General features: G+C 39.3%; 1 protein-coding gene across 1 annotated transcript in view; it reads right to left on the reverse strand.

Moving 5' to 3' along the window:
• PLA2R1 (phospholipase A2 receptor 1) overlaps window positions 1-16,124 on the reverse strand; it is a 72,919-nt gene that overhangs the window by 23,807 nt on the left and 32,988 nt on the right. The window contains exons 10-17 of the mRNA XM_074967423.1: window positions 12,940-13,052; window positions 8,655-8,824; window positions 7,577-7,779; window positions 7,091-7,236; window positions 5,935-6,019; window positions 5,053-5,185; window positions 4,538-4,573; window positions 3,521-3,678 (exon numbers count right to left, since the gene is read on the reverse strand). Of these exons, the coding sequence (XP_074823524.1) occupies window positions 3,521-3,678; window positions 4,538-4,573; window positions 5,053-5,185; window positions 5,935-6,019; window positions 7,091-7,236; window positions 7,577-7,779; window positions 8,655-8,824; window positions 12,940-13,052 (1,044 nt within the window). The remainder of the gene's footprint in view (window positions 1-3,520; window positions 3,679-4,537; window positions 4,574-5,052; window positions 5,186-5,934; window positions 6,020-7,090; window positions 7,237-7,576; window positions 7,780-8,654; window positions 8,825-12,939; window positions 13,053-16,124) is intronic.

Genomic DNA, 16,124 nt, shown 5'->3' on the forward strand with positions numbered 1-16,124 from the left:
ACTTTACACACTGAAAGTAAAAGTAGACAGTAAACAATTACAGATTGATATCTTTTTGGCTCAGAAGTAGTTGGTGATCTTTTAAATTAGTGCTGCAGAGTGTAGTATTGCTCTGACTAAGGCACCAGAATCATAGCTATTAAATTATGTGGGTTTTTTTATTTTTCTTCCTTCATTCTTTATTACTAAGGACATTTAAATGAAAACAGGCTCTTTGTTTCTTGGGAATTCATCTGTTTCTGCAGCTATTTCCTCCATTTAAAAATCATAATAATCTGCTTATTACATCACAATGATTGCTATGGAGATTCTGATTTCATATACAAATGAGAATTATGATAATTTAAATGCAAAAATCCTGTTTTCATACAAATGACCTTAGTAACAAAGGCTCTAATCCAGAAGAAATCATATGCAGCATTCTAAAGAATGGAAGTTGAGAGTGACACCCTAGACTGGCCTATTCAGAGGAAAAGCTGATCTGTTGTGCAAGGTCTAAAGCAGGCAGCTCTGGATTTGCTTAGTGAGTGGGAAGCTTGTGCATTACTGATTCCTGCTCAGCACTGCTGAGGAGTAACTACAGCCCTTCAATTACCTCTTTAGAGATGTATGTTTAAGAAGAGGACTTCAAAGCATTCAGGTATGGGAAATTTCTTACCTGATCATTTCCTGTCTGCTAGCAGCATCTCCCACAATTCTGATACATTCGAGCTATTGCCCTGCTGTCTGCAGTTTCTGGGAGCAGTTCAACACTGCTACAACAGCCCCAGCTGGTCAGGTCTCCTTCTCCAGCTTGCCACCACATGATTCATTCCAAGCTGTATAAAAGCCTCATAGAATATGATTAACAACAATAGCTCCAATGCCAACCAGTAAACCACGTATAGGAGGCTAACAGGCCTACAAATTGTAGATATAAAAATTAAATTTTGCTCCTTGGCTAAGAAGCCATCCAGGGAGGGTAGACTTGTGGAAGACGCTGCTATCAGAAAGGAATATCGAGTATGAAATTGCCCATTCTGCAGCCCAGTGTTTCCCATGAAATGTATGAGAAATAACAAGCAGTGAACAGAAGTAGGGAGGAATAATAAAGTCAAATGAGATATGGAAAGCACACACCCCTCCCCCAAATTAACTGCCAAAGTGGCATGTAGCACCTTCTGGCCAAAGGAGGCCTCTGAAGAGGATAGAAAGGCCACCTTGTAGTATCCAATAGAGGTGTTAACAGAGAACCATGTTGCTGCCCTGTAGATCTCTGCAATGAAAACACAGATTCTTTCTGCTCATTACGTCATCATAAACCTCATGAAAGGTGCTTGCCTCCACCAGCAACAGATGAACCTGATGTCTTCTGTGCCTCTATAATGCATAACCTGATCCATCTGTCCACGGAACATTTCAGTGAGCCCTTGGCGCTTTGGATGAAAGGATTTGAACAAGAATTCCAGTCTTCTTGTTGATTCATTACATTTGATATAGATCCTTAGTGCTTTATGAACCACCCACATCACCCCACAGCTTTTCTGTAGGAGGCTGTCGCTTTGGACAGAATTATGGATGATCTCCTATGAGACATGAGAAGATGAGTTCACCTTTGGCAAGAAAGATTCTGGGGTCCTTACCAGCACCTTGTCAAAATGGAACACACAATGAGGTTCCTGTTAAAGTTGCCAACTCCTCTAGCAGACAGGATAGTGACTGTGTGGGGAGGAGAGAGATGGTTTTGGTTTGGAAGCACCGTCTGTCACACTCCTATCCAATTTTTCCACAAACAGGAGAGCACCTGTGAATTTTGATCAGGACAGGATTTGTTTGGAGTGACTGTCTTGCAGCGTGTACCCAAATGTGGCACCGTGCCTGAGAGATGGGATCTCTTTGCTAGAGTCCTTGGATTTGCTGTTGGGAAGAAGGGGAGCTGTGTAGGAGACTGCCTCTTTCCTCATGGAGCTTAGGACCCACTTCATTCTCTAGGGGGGGTAGGGGGTGAGAAGGCGGGAATGACATGGTGCCCCTGAAGGGTTTTTTCCTTATGGCCCAGGTCTGTGCTGGGACTTACCCACAGAGCTGGCTGACTGGCATCCCCTTGTCCTTGGATTCTCTCCCTGACATATTCTGCGCCTGCACATTGGGCTTTTCTGCACTGGAGTCACAGCTCCTCAGGGCAGGGGAACCTGACATGCCAATCCACCTCTAAGGCCCTGTGTCCTGGCAGAGCGAGGATTGGCTGGCTGTGAACAGGCAGGTCATAATTCACCCTCTGGAGGGCCTATAAATGCTGCCTCACATATGGAAATACCACTCTGATTTAGCCTGGTGAGTTCTGGGCAGCTCTGACATGCCTGAAGGGGAGCAGAGAAGTCTGGTAGGGCAGCACTGCAGTGCTGGATCCAGCTGTGACTGAGACCACAACATTGCTCTCTATGAGAACCAGGGGAACAGGAGGAAGGGAGAGTAAAGGTTGCTCATTACTTCCCAAAAAACAATTAAAATTAAAGCTGGAAAAGAAATGCTTGGGAGCAAAGCGAACCACCACTGAACTTCTGAAACAGAAGATATGAGTGCAATCCAGAGTAAGGGATGTAACCAGCAGGGGCTGTATTACAGGATTGGAATGCCCCTCAAAACTGCAGACAGAAGGACAATAGCCCATACATACCAGAACTGAGAGAGATGCTGAGCTGCAGAAAGATATATCCATCCCACATTAATGCTGCACATTAATTGGTCCACGTAAATTCTGCTGGTGCACTATAAAGTAGTGCTGTTTGAAACACTACTACATTAAAACACACTAGAGAACGTTTAGTGAGCACCAGCAGTCTCTATCAATTAATGTGAAATACACTAATGCACTTTAGAAGTCACTCCCCCATAGAGTGGATTGCCCCACCATGTAGATAAGCCCTCAATATGTACTCCAGTATCATTATCCAAAGGTCAGCTACAATTTACTATATGACAAGAGAGGATTGTTGTGCAACTGTATAAGACCAAATCTGGCCTTATGCAACTGCATCCATAGCCCCCCTCTGTGAGTGAGCTAGGAACCATGATGGCAAGTTTGGATTCAATGAAGCTGCAACAACTCCTGCGGCCTGCACAGACACAGAGGGATGAGTGGAACAAAGAAGGAGAAGCTTATGATAAAACAGGGGCAGTGCATGCAGCATGGGAAGCTCCTTTACATGAACTCACCACTTCCCAAGCACTTCCACAACTTTGGAGTAAGGAGCTGTTTTTTGTTTTTCTTGACACTTATGCAGCAAGCTGACCTGTCTCTTGATTGGCTCAGACCACTGCAATTACCACTGTGCCCCCGGCACCCCCAAGTTACTCACACACAACAGGATCGTCCTTTATAATGATAAAGCAAGAGGTAAAGATAATAGTAATACTATAAGCAGAATTGTTTCTAGCATAATATGACTTTCAAATTTTTATAAAAGGCAACTGAAAACCAGAAATTCCAAAGGATGTTATTGGTACAGAAATTTAATTTTGCAAAGGTTTGTCTTGTTACCTGTTTTATTCTACTGTGAATAAATTCTTGTTCATTAGAGGATTGTATTGTGACTATTTCACCACGAAGCCAACCGCAGATGAACTCAAAGATGGTCCACTCTGAGGCACTAATATGAAAGAGGTATTCTGCTCCTTGATAATAAGACCATGGTGGTTCTAAAATTGAAGCAAAAGATTCAAATGTGCTGTGAAAGGTTTAAGACTTCCTTTGGATTCTTACATAGAAAATTCTTTGCAACTAACAAATCGTGTGTCTGAATATACTATATATATCACAGGACAAAGATTCCAGTATAAAAAAAACCTCTCATTAACTTTGATCTATCATATATTACAAACTGACAGAGATACTAAGCCAAATTCTGTCCTGAATCATACCCTGTGCAACTCCAATGACATTAGTAGGGCAGCATGGCATATAAGCAAAGGCAGAATCTGGCACATTGATTTTAATGAGTTTCATAGGATACTATATTCCTACACCATCTGCTCTTGGCTAGATTCTGATATCTTTAGTTGAGTAGTATCTTAGTTGAGTACTCCCAATATGACTAGGGGCTTGTCTTCACTATGGGGGTAAGTCGACCTAAGTTATGCTAGTCCAGCTATGTGAATAACGTAGCTGGAGTCGACGTAGCTTAGGTCAACTTACCCCAGTGTCCTCACTGTGCTAGGTCGATGGGAGACGCTCACTGGTCGACTTCCCTTACTCTTCTCGGAGAGCTGGTGTACTGGGGTTGACCGGAGAGCGCTCTGCTGTCGATTTAGCAGGTCTAGTGAAGACCCGCTAAATCAATCCCTGCTGCATCAATTGCAGCAGCGTCGATCTCCCCAAGTGAAGATCAGCCCTAAGAGTGGCAAAATTGGGCCTTATAGAAGCAATGAGATCAATAATTCTTACAATGCTACTTAATGGAAGTTTAACTTCTATTAACTATTTTTACTCATAGCTTAAATATACAATTCCAAATAATAGCTTTTCAAGATGTGAAAACTAAAACGTGCTTTTTCATACCATTTATGTACCACTGTGGTCTCTTTGGCTTAACACCTGTAAAGAAATAATAATTAAGAAACAATATTTCAAACACCAATCATACAGCAGAATTTAACAAAAAAAATTATATTAGTTCTTTTGTTGGTCAGGTAGAAAATTCAAGAGGGGATAAAATAAATATTGGGCACATAGTTTAAAAACTAACATGACACTTTTCAGCAACAAGGTAAGGCATTTGTTCGAGATTTTCAGCTGAACATTCATCACCACATACTGCTCATCAGTATAGGTCATTTCTAAACTATGTGCACATTGAAGGCCATTCGGCAAATGAAACACCAATATCAATCTAAGGGTACTACAGTACTGCTTTCACTCTATGCAGCAGAACTCCCACTGACATCAACACAGAGTTCTGGCATGGAATAAGAGAACTCTGTGGCCCATAAACATTTCCCCTGTCTCTTCACTATAACATAATGACAAATTATAAGTAGCATACGTAAATTAAAACATAGCTTAACAACTCTTACCTTTTGGTATTTTGCATATCCATTCACGCTTCCCATTGCAATGCAATGGCAGGATTGTTCTATTTACTTTGTATGCAGCACAATTTCTTGAATCATCTTCAACATATATATACTGTAAAAATGCAGATACAACCTGCAAGAGACCAATGCTTTCCTCAGCCCTTACTGAGATTCCCAGATAAGATGTTTAAAAGTTTTAATGCAAAATTAAATGTAAGTGTTTTGAAATGCTTACGTTGCACCATTAGAAAACTAATAAACCTGGAGTACCTGAAGTATGGTGAAGAACTCTTAAAATGGGGTCCATAGCTACTCTCTTCCTGGGCCCTATTCAGTACTCCTTACTCATTTACAAACCCTTTTTCATATAGCTAACTGAGTAGCATTAAACAGTAACTTTTTGCCATTCTTGACAGGGGCTGCCCCACGTCTAATGTCATTTTTCCTCTGCGTTCAAAGTGTTGCATGATTTGCATTTTGCATTTATATTCTGCACTTATTTTCATCATTAGTATAGAGTGTGCTTTTGCTGTAATATGCTTCTGGATACAATTCTAATGATTAGATGTTTTACTGGGAGTCTCTTCATGCCCTTGAAACGCTTTAGTACTTCTGAATGCCATGTAGCATTTCAAAAAATATTCCCACACTGTGTGTGACAAAGTCAAAACTTGCCATCATTTAAAATGTGGCACAAAAAAGGTGATTAAATCTGTTAATTCAAAAGCAGATTACGGTTAGCGAAGTGGATGAGTGTGAAGGAAGTGACTGTTTTGTCTGGTCACACTGTTTGGCTATTTGGAAGGTTTGTTTTTAAACTGTGGTCTCATGCTCAGATGTAATTTCATAGGTCCTTAGAATATATAGCATATGAATATTTACAGGAGCTCCATCAGACCACTCCCATGTTCCTCCAGACAAGGGGTTTCTTTTATTAAATCCAATCCAGAATTGCCTTTCTTCAGCCCTGTGACAGACAAAAAAGAAAACAGCTGAAGAACACCGCTGATATGTTTGTCTTGTCTAGCTTCATAAAAGCCTCTTCAAAATGTATAAATAGCCTGCATATCCATAGCAAATTCTGGTAATTTAGAAATGTCAAATTGTGATGTATTTATTTGGGTTCTTAGCAATGTTCTGCAGAGTTGCTGGCATCAAATAAAATAATTTCTGTCTCTCTGATTAAAAAGACTAAGTTACCTATTTAAAGATGGCAATGTAAAAAATATTGGATCAGATGGTGAAGCCCCTATTCCCACTAGTGAGAAGTTAATGTGGTTACAAGGAGTTTAATGATTATTCACAGAGTAAACGATTACTTAGTATTGATAAGGACCTGGGTCACACGGAGCACGTCTTGACATAAAAATATAGCAAATTGTGGCTACATACTGTGAGACTGAAAGCAGGACTTTCACCATCAAAATGCACAACCCCTAGCCACATACTATAGAGGAGTAATTCAGTTGGTTTAATAGGCTGTTTCAGTAGCTGGGAGCTAGCAACAACAGAAAGACACAATCACATGCATTAACATTATTAGGACAACACTGAGTAAAATCTTTTGGGTATGCATTGCTCACTAAAATGCCAGCTGACCACATCTTATACTTTTTCGATGTATTCTGTTATTGAAAGATTCCAAATTTAGGGCCTGCTCTTACTCCCATTCAAATCAATGGCAAAACTCCCATGGACGTCAATGGGAGTAGCAACAGACCCTTTAAAAATAATTAGGATTAACAGACCTCCTAATTTAGGATTAACATGGAGGGTCTGAGCATGATGAAAAACAGTGGACTATTGTGAGACTTGTTCCAGCCCTGGCACAGATAAAGCTGGTCTTTAAGAGGAATCACATTAGAATTTTGCTATTGTGCTTCTTTCGGAAGAACAAATTCATTTTCAACTTCACTTCAGTCAGTGAGGGAGATTTAAGTCAGTTATTGGTCACTGTTGATGAGGATGTAGAGGCACAGAGTTCTCTTTGTTTAAAAAAAATCTTTGGTGATATTAAATTTTATAAATACATGTTTACCGATCAAACATTTTGTTTAAAAATGTGTTCAAAAAATCCTCTTCATACACATGGGTAAAGCTGGCAAGATGTGCTCCAAGATCTTGGCATAATGCTTCTGCTTCATCCCATGTTCTTTTCATCAGGACTTTCTCATTGTGAAATACCTGCATATAAAATAAGTACCACCACAAATTTAAGAACAAAATTGATTTTGGGTTGCTAATATAATTTTTTTTTTTAAGGAAATGCAATTTGCCCTTATCTGTTTCTGCCACTTACTCTACCTTGGCTTGCATTAACTTTGAAATGCTGTATAAAATGGTACTGATAAATTTGCAGTCCCAGTTCAATGGAGAAAAGATCAAGTGCAACAAGGAGTCTTGTATTCTTTTAGAAAATTTAGAATTTTATGTTTAAATGAAGAATTTTCTTTTAAACAATGTTGTCAGGAACAATAGGTAAAAACCTGACACAAATCAAGAGATTTAGGTAACCCTTTTTTACCTTGTAGCAGCTGAGCAGATTAGATTCCGATTCCCATCCAGGATAACATACATCCAAAGGTTCTTCAAAATTAGGCTCATTTTCTTCATATGATTCAATTTTTTGCTTACACAGTGACATAGCTTTGAAACTTCTACAGTTTTTCACCTCCCAGTAACCAAGAGGCTGCCCTCTGCGAACAACAACACACCCTCCAGAATGGCCTAAGGCAAGGAAAACAAGAGTATTCAGCATCAGAACAAAACATTCTGTGCCCAACCAGGACATAGTTTTATGAATTAGTAATGGGCATCTTTTTATGAGGTTCCCAAAGGTATCAAATGAAATAGATTTAAACCATTTTTCCTAATAAACTCAACGTTTAGTGAGACAAGGTGGATGAGGTAAAATCTATTATTGGACAGTCCATTAAATGATCACACAACTGTAGATTTTACTTTTTGATCAACAATATGATAGCACTGAGAACTCATTCTGGAGTGCGTATGATTGTGCCGTGACCCTGAGACTCCATGGATTGGTTGAAACTGGAAATAAAGAGCTACACTATTATAGCCTTTACTCAGTCACACAGGGGAGTGGGGAGTAGAGGTTATTTGCCTGATACAGCTGGCTGTGAGCAAATGGGCAGGGAGGGGGCCGACTTTGCAAGGTTTGATTGGGAGAATGGGTTGACAGCAATGGAGTGTGCCTTGCACCTGGAAAAGAATGTGAACCAGTCACTCCTTGATCTGCACAAGCTGGCAACTCACAAGAATGACCCTCATTTGTGTGACTTCATTGAAACTTCACCCCCAACCTTCCTAGCTGGACAGATTACCTGGCTGGGTGCACAGTGGGGAGTACGTTGCTCATGGGAAGGTGCTGTTATGTGCCATCCCTTCCTCAGGGCAGACTGTAAAGTTACAGTCTGGTCCAAAGTGAGCCTAATGCTATATATATCTTGGGCAGAGTGACGGGAGGAAGTGATGATGGCTATGTAAAAAGGGGGGCAAAAGTAATCCTGGCTCAAGAATATAGTGGGAGATATTAGAATTTAATAAGAAGTTGCCATTTATCACTACAATATATTACTCACTTGGCTGATGCTTGTTCCAGTTTGTATAGCTCACAGGCTGATTCTTCCCCTCTGTAGTTAGCCAGAAGTATTCTCCTGTATTGTTAAGGTCTTGTAGGGCTATCCAAAAATAGGTGTTATCAGTTTCCACCATGCTACGAATCATACTGTTGATAAAAGCTTGTTCAAATCTTTAAAAAGGTCAAGATAAAAATCTTGTCAGAATAAGATACCCTAATTCACATTTCAGTGAATAATTCTCATGAAATATTTTGAATAATGCAAAAGAGAGAAATATCCAAAGACATCTACACGTCCTAATAAATTCCAGTCATCTAGGTGCAATACAGGCAGAATTTAGCTATTATCGCATTTGTCCAAATGCTACACAAAACAATCATTTAAGCTATCTAATTTGCATATAAAGCAATAACCTCAATGCTTATGGTATAATATATGGAAAGAAAACATAACACCCAGAAGGCATTATTTACAAATAATGCAGAGCTCAACAATGAGACTCTTCATATTCATGATGAGGGAGGAGTGGTGCAGAAGTTCAAAGGGAGTTACAGAGAGAATATTGAGGGGGGGAAAAAAGAAAAGACTTGTCACAATAGTGTTTTTTCAGGATTTCATTTGGAGACTCCAGTGGCACAGAGTAACTAGCGGCACTACACCAATCGCTCTGACATTTGCAGATGAAGATGTTCTGTGGGTGAGTAAGCTCTTTTAAATTAATAAATGGTATATTTAATCCTACTTTTACTACATAAATATAATTTATTGGTACAGCATTATACAAATAAATGCCTTAACCTATCAACACATTTAATCAGCTTCCTATTAAATTATATACAGTGCATCAAGGACCCAATCCTGCAGAGACTTACACACTCTTAACTTTAGGCACTGTGAGTAGAACTATTGACTTCCATGGCAATGGTCATAGAGTGTAAAGTTAAACATGTGCATGTCTTAGTAGGATTTGGGCCTATGTAGCTACTGTTCATTTATTTTTTTTTTATTTATGACTTTTTGCTTTTCCTCCATCCCCACAATCCTCCTTCTTAGTAATATGCTCTTTATTGCCAGAGATGATGATCATTTAGGATCTTCTAAGTATCATTAATTCTGAAGAAAAGTATTTGTAGTTGTCACATCAGGACTAAGAACCTAAACAATAAATAAAATGCCATGTTAACTACTACTTTCTCAGCTAGTGCAATCTGGCAACTGGAAGCTAGTGTCTGAAACAATGATAATGTGATAGTGATGAACAGTTATTACACCTGTGCCTCCAGTGAGGTGCTGTGTATCCTCACTTCCCACTGATGCTAATGAGAATTGTAGATGTTCAGCAACTGCAGGATCTTTCCTTTGTAGTCACAACATGCATTACTATTCTACTAAGATATTCATAGAGTATTGGGAACAATATAGCAAATCACTTTCCTAGCAAGAAGAATCTCCATCAACCTAACTCCTGGATTTTTAAATCCATCCCACTGAATTATTCTCTTGAACCTGATAATGTTGTCTGTCATTTTTTCAACTGACTGGATTTCTCATACTTTATTTCTCCATGCCACTAATGTTGGGGGAATCTATTATTTTCCAAAAGTGAGCAAGCACACATCTGGCTGCTAGTAGTAACTGTGTTATAAATGTGTCTTGCCTCCAACCCCCATTCAATCACCTCCTTTAGACTGTAACCTAATAGAACAGCTATGGATTCTGTGGGTAGGTTAACTTTAGTTATCTTGAAAGTTCTACTTACTATTTTTCTACAAAATATTATTATGGTAGGACATTCCCACCATAGATGCAGACAGGTCCCTATTCCTCCACATCCAGGATCAAGTAGGTTTTATCATGTCTAGTTAACATTTTTCAATATTGAAAAGATAAATGGACAGTTGAGAAGAGGTTCACCAAACACGAAGAGATCTCTTCATGGGGCAACAAATTTAGGATATGAGTAAGCTTTGTTAATATTTGTACAGAAAGTTCATATGTGTAAATAATGATCAAATAAAAAGGTTAAAAAATTAAATATTTCCTTATATTTTATGCATATTTGAACATTACTTATTTAGAGCTTGATTCAGCCAGGTGCTGAGGACTCCAGCCCCAATCCAGCAAAGAACTGAAAAATGTGCTTAATTTTAAGCAAGAGTTGTTTTACTAAAGTCAAGCATGTAGTTCAGTGCTTTGCTGGAGTCGGGCCAGAGTACTCAGGATCAAGGCTTTACAGTTGTATCCTGCAAAGTAACCTCAGTTTCCACTAAACCAGGTATCTGTCCCTGTGTAATTTACTACCTTAGAGTTGTAGCAATTTCACAAATGGAGCAAAAAAGGAGACACAACAGCAGTGAGTGGTGACCTACATTTCCAATAATTATATTAAACCAGGGTGGGGCGAGTGGGGAACCACCCAGGGTCCAAAGCCGCAGGGGCGGAAAAATGGGGTGGAAATGGAGGTGATGTGTAAAGGGGCTCAGGGAAGGAGCTCCACCTCCAGCCTGACTCACCTCAATGGGCCACCCAGCCTGTCTGGGGGTGGGGGTGCAACCAAAAAAATGATGGGTGGGGGGGACGTGACCCAATGTGCCCTCCCCACATCACCTCTGGGCAGAAAAATTATGATAAAAATGGTAGGAGACACAAATACGTTTCTGTCCCTGGGTGCTAAAATGCCTAGTTATGGTTCTGTATGAATCAATTCCATGGGTCAAGTTTAGAGATCGGTTACTCAATTGTATCTTTTGGCAGCCTAATAAACTCCTATGTAACTAATAATTTTTATTGCTCCTACAGTAATAGAAAATAATTGGATACAAGGTTAGAACATGTAAAAGGGTTTCTCCTCAGGCCATTTGTCTCAGACACCCTAAATGTTTCCTTGGAGCAAAGGTGCTCACAAGCCTTGTTAGCATTGGCATTTTTTTCCAACTTTTCCACACAACTAATTCTGGATGGAATCAAAAACAATGTATTTGTAGTAAAATAATAAATCTTGACAAGCTAGGAACCCCTCTTACAACATTTACATCTATGTATCATTGACCAGTAGTGTAGCTATAGTAATATACTTTATCATTGATTGATAGAATTTTTTTTTCCAGCTCTCCCCACTGGCTACATAGAAAGCGGAGCTGATTGATTTCTGGGAATATTTTATGATTTTATTTTTGAAAAAAATAAAAATAAAAAACTTGTTTAAATGAAAATGCCCTTTTCCATCAATAAATCGCTTCAATTGAAATTTTTCTCTTTTATTTTTTGTCAAAAAATGAATTCTAAAACCCAAAATGCTTTCAGTTTAAAATGCTGCCCTGGTGCCTCACAGGAGTTTGATCGAGGAGTCAAGCCTATAGAGGAGTATGGGAACTTGAGGGACCTGAAGTATTAAACCAACCCCTCCAATCCCCCCAGCGTGGAGCATTATGGTGGCATTTCAGAATGGAAGTATTTTGGATTTTGATTTTTTCAACAAAAACTTGAAATTTTCTGTAGAAAAAAAACACAGTGTCCATTTTCTGGTAATTTCTAATAGAAACCAAGGATTTTTTCCTAAAGAGTCATTATAATAAATGTAACGTAGATAAGAATATGCATAAAAGAACTCATTTTGGTACATTTATTTGTCAGAGACTTAGTAGGAGTTCAATGTATGGAATAGTGGCAGTATTGGATCCTAGCAGTATATAAAGTAGAGCTAACTAACTCATAACAAACCCAGGCATTTGGACATCTGCAACTAGGAAAACTTGCTGCTGGAGTTAGGATATAAATGCAGAGAAGAAAAAAGAGGAGGTGGAGAATTTCAATATTTTTCGTATCCTTCTTTCTTTTTTCTATTGCTAAAAGATCACAGTAAATGCAAAGCTAACAGAAATAACTTCACAAAACGATAACTGTTTTACATTAAAATAAACTGTCATAAAGTTTAGATAATAAAGTCTGGATATATTTTGATTTATTAGCACTGTGACCAAGTATACAATTAAAGTTTACTATGCTGAATACTCTATAAATCTGTATACAAGGCATTAAAGTATCTGAACTGTTGCATGCTTGAATAAGTGTACATTTCTGTACATACCAATTAGGTCAGTAATTGCACTCTATCAAATTTAATCCCAACTCAGGAAGGAAACAATGACAAAATGAACATTTAATTTTAGTCATTCGTTAATCTCTGTAGTATTATTTATAAATAGTAACATTTTCTCTATGCTTTTTTATAGTTAGAATAACATTTGTTATGAATATCTTTGCACTATCTAATAGGATTAACTACCTGTTTGTTACTGTTACAAGTGAAGGAGGACAGTAATAGCCACTGGAAGCATGTTCAAAACTTCGAGGGGTATTGTCGATTTTGTAACAAAATCCACCATGTCTCTCCCATCCCTTAAAAAAAATAAGGGTTATTTATATATAATATATATGCACAATTGGCTTGGTTGTTAAGCAAGTGACCCCTCTTTGTACTTTCTATGTAATCATCACTAATTATGGTATCATATGTGCCCCTTTCCTTTTTGCTCTGGTGGGGTCCTTGTGACCACACCTGACTGACAGTCTGATGAGCCGGGCTTTCAGTAGCCCTCTGATTCTGTTATCATGTGATGAACTATTCCGTTCATAAACTGGAGTTGTTTTTGATCTACTTTAAAATGAATACAAATACAATACAAGAAAGAAAAGGATTACTGAATACATATTGAAATATGGCTGGTGTCACTGACTTTGCTTTGTAAAAACGAGATGCTAATATTAAGTTAAATTCCAGTATTCTTTTTCTTTTTTAAAAGAATGTTGTATCTCAGAGAGGTAGGTAAGTAGATGTATCGCCATTTTACAGAATCAAAAACTGAGTTTAAAGCCATTAAACATGAAAAATATTACATGAAAAGTTTATTTCATGATCTGTGATTTGTAGCCTGTAGGTATAAGTATTGGCTAGGTAAGGCATAGGTATGAATTAAGGCAGTAACACAATGAACCTACAAGACTCAAGGCCTATAAAATAATATATTAGCTAAACTAATCAAGGTCTAAGTCCCAAAAATCTTTATCATAAACAGCTAACCAGGAGTAACCTTAGACCATAAGATATCACAAGACAGAATGCTGTAATAAATAAGTAAAACTGAACTGCAGACAGCTAACCACAAGATGCCAGATTATGCCAGCTTCAGATCATTTAAATTAGGAACGTCAGCAGATATTCAACAACAAGAATGCCATGATAACTAATTGATGTATAAATGAGCTTGAGGTAAAAGGCCCAGTAACCTAAAAGGGAGAAGGGGCACCCCTACATTCCTCACCCTAGGGTGAGGAAATACAGATAAGGAAAAGGGGCTGAAACCCCTACTGAATATGCATTAGGCAAAGTGGACATCAGCATAACACATTATAAAAGCTGTATCTTGGCCAGTGGCGGACAAGCCACTGGGCCAACAGGGCCCGTGCCCAGGGGTCCTGGAAAAATGGGCGTCCCTGCACGCCGACCCACTCTGCCTGCCCAGCACTCCTGCTTGGGAGTGGGGTCAGGGCGTGGGTGGCTTACCACAGTCCACCTGCCCTCCCAGTGCTCCTACTGGGGAGCAGGGCAAGCCCCTGCACTCTAATTCTACTCCCACCCCAGCAGAAGCGCTGGGCAGGCAGGGAAATTCCCTGCGCCTGACCCCGCTCCCCAGCAGGAGCACTTGGGGGTGGGGGGTGTGGTGAGACACTGCAGGTGGAAGGGGTCGGGCGGCCCCCACTTGCTCTGGCCCAGGGCCCCACAAAACCATAATCCACTTCTGATCCTGGCCTGCATACCTTTGGAGATGCCAGGATGATCACGAGTGTGGGGATGGTGAGGATGACAACTAACACTTGGGGTTTTTCTGCAAGGAGTGGTGAGAGCATATGGATGTTCATATGTGGGATGTTTCGACCATCTTATATTATCTGTCTGCTTTGCTGGGTTGGAGTGTTTGTGATTTTGCTAACTGTGCTATTAAAAATATTAAAAAGACAGAACACCTTTCCGAAATGTAACTGTCTCCTTCGGACACACGGGATTCCTTGTAATAGCCTTAATATTTCTGGATCTGATCATGAGGCAGAACCTTGCCAAACCACAGAATGCTCACTGGGAATTAATACATAATGAATAGATCAGGCAACATATTGAATACAGGGTAATCAGTTTACTTACTGAGTCTTGGGGGTACACGCCAGGACATTTAGATATGTCATTTTGGGATGAAGTGTTTAATTATGCTTGTTAGTTTATAGTTGTGATAACTCATTACTGATGTAGAATATCAAAAGTGTAAGAAACATTGCATTTTAATTCAACTGAGGTGGTATTTGTGACAGTCTGTACCCATACGTTCACCCCTTTTATAAGATTATGATATTTTTTGTACAAAGTATGCCTTGTGAGGTATCATTTGAAAACTAATAATTTGCTGATCATTACTGTCCTGGTAAGATGTGTGTGGCAACGCTGTATGTAAAGTTATAATATTCTACGATATGATATTACTAAGACATGTTCCAAGTCTGGAGAGCAGTCACAAACCAGTTTTCCAGAAACAAAAGGCTAGCCAGTGCCTCAGCCAGGTGTCAACAAAATCAAATAGACCATCACCTGGTTAAGTGGCCATTCTTTGGCAGGAAAGAGGATGTGGGCAAAAAATTACATCTAGACAAAGAAACAACTGGGGGTTCCTGTCCGCACACCCTTTCTGTCTCCTGAACCTCAGCTGGAGATGATTCTCAGTGAAGGGAAAGAACTATAAGAAGGGAGAGCAGACACCCTAAATTATCTCTCCCTTTCTCTCTACCCCTGGAATCAGCACCACTTGAAGAACAAAGGAAGCAGCATTGGACTGGGGGAGGGATCCTGACTGAAAGAAATTCAGCCAGTTAGACTGCTGAACCATGTGGTGAGAGTGACCTTTGCTTTGAATTGACTTCGTTTATTAAATAGGGCATTAGTTGTGTTTTACTTTTTTTTTCTTGTAATCAATTGTGACTTTTATTCATTACGTGTAGTCACTTAAAATCTTTCTGTAGTTAATAAATTTTTTTTATTGTTTTAAACCATTGTGTTTGGACTGAAGTGTTTGGGAAACTCCATTTGAGATAACAGGATTTGTGCATCCCATTTTCTATTAATAAAATGACGAACTTTGTATGAGTTTGTATTGTCCAGAAGGGGATGGGCAGTACAAGACATATATTTCTCGGAGAAAGTCTCGGACTGGGAATTTCCTGGTGTTGCACAGCAGTGTAATTCAAGGGTGGCTGGCTATACCACTCAGACATTATAACTAGGAGTAACTTACATGCTGGAGGCTGTGAGAGAGCAGACCAGGAGTGGTAGCTGTCACAGAGAAACAGTATAAAAAGCACCCCAGGTTGGAGAATTGAGGGAACACAGCTATTCATCAGTCCAGATTGTACCGTCACACTATTATG

The sequence above is a fragment of the Natator depressus genome, chromosome 11 (assembly GCF_965152275.1).
Source record: "Natator depressus isolate rNatDep1 chromosome 11, rNatDep2.hap1, whole genome shotgun sequence".
NCBI classification, from domain to species: domain Eukaryota; kingdom Metazoa; phylum Chordata; order Testudines; family Cheloniidae; genus Natator; species Natator depressus.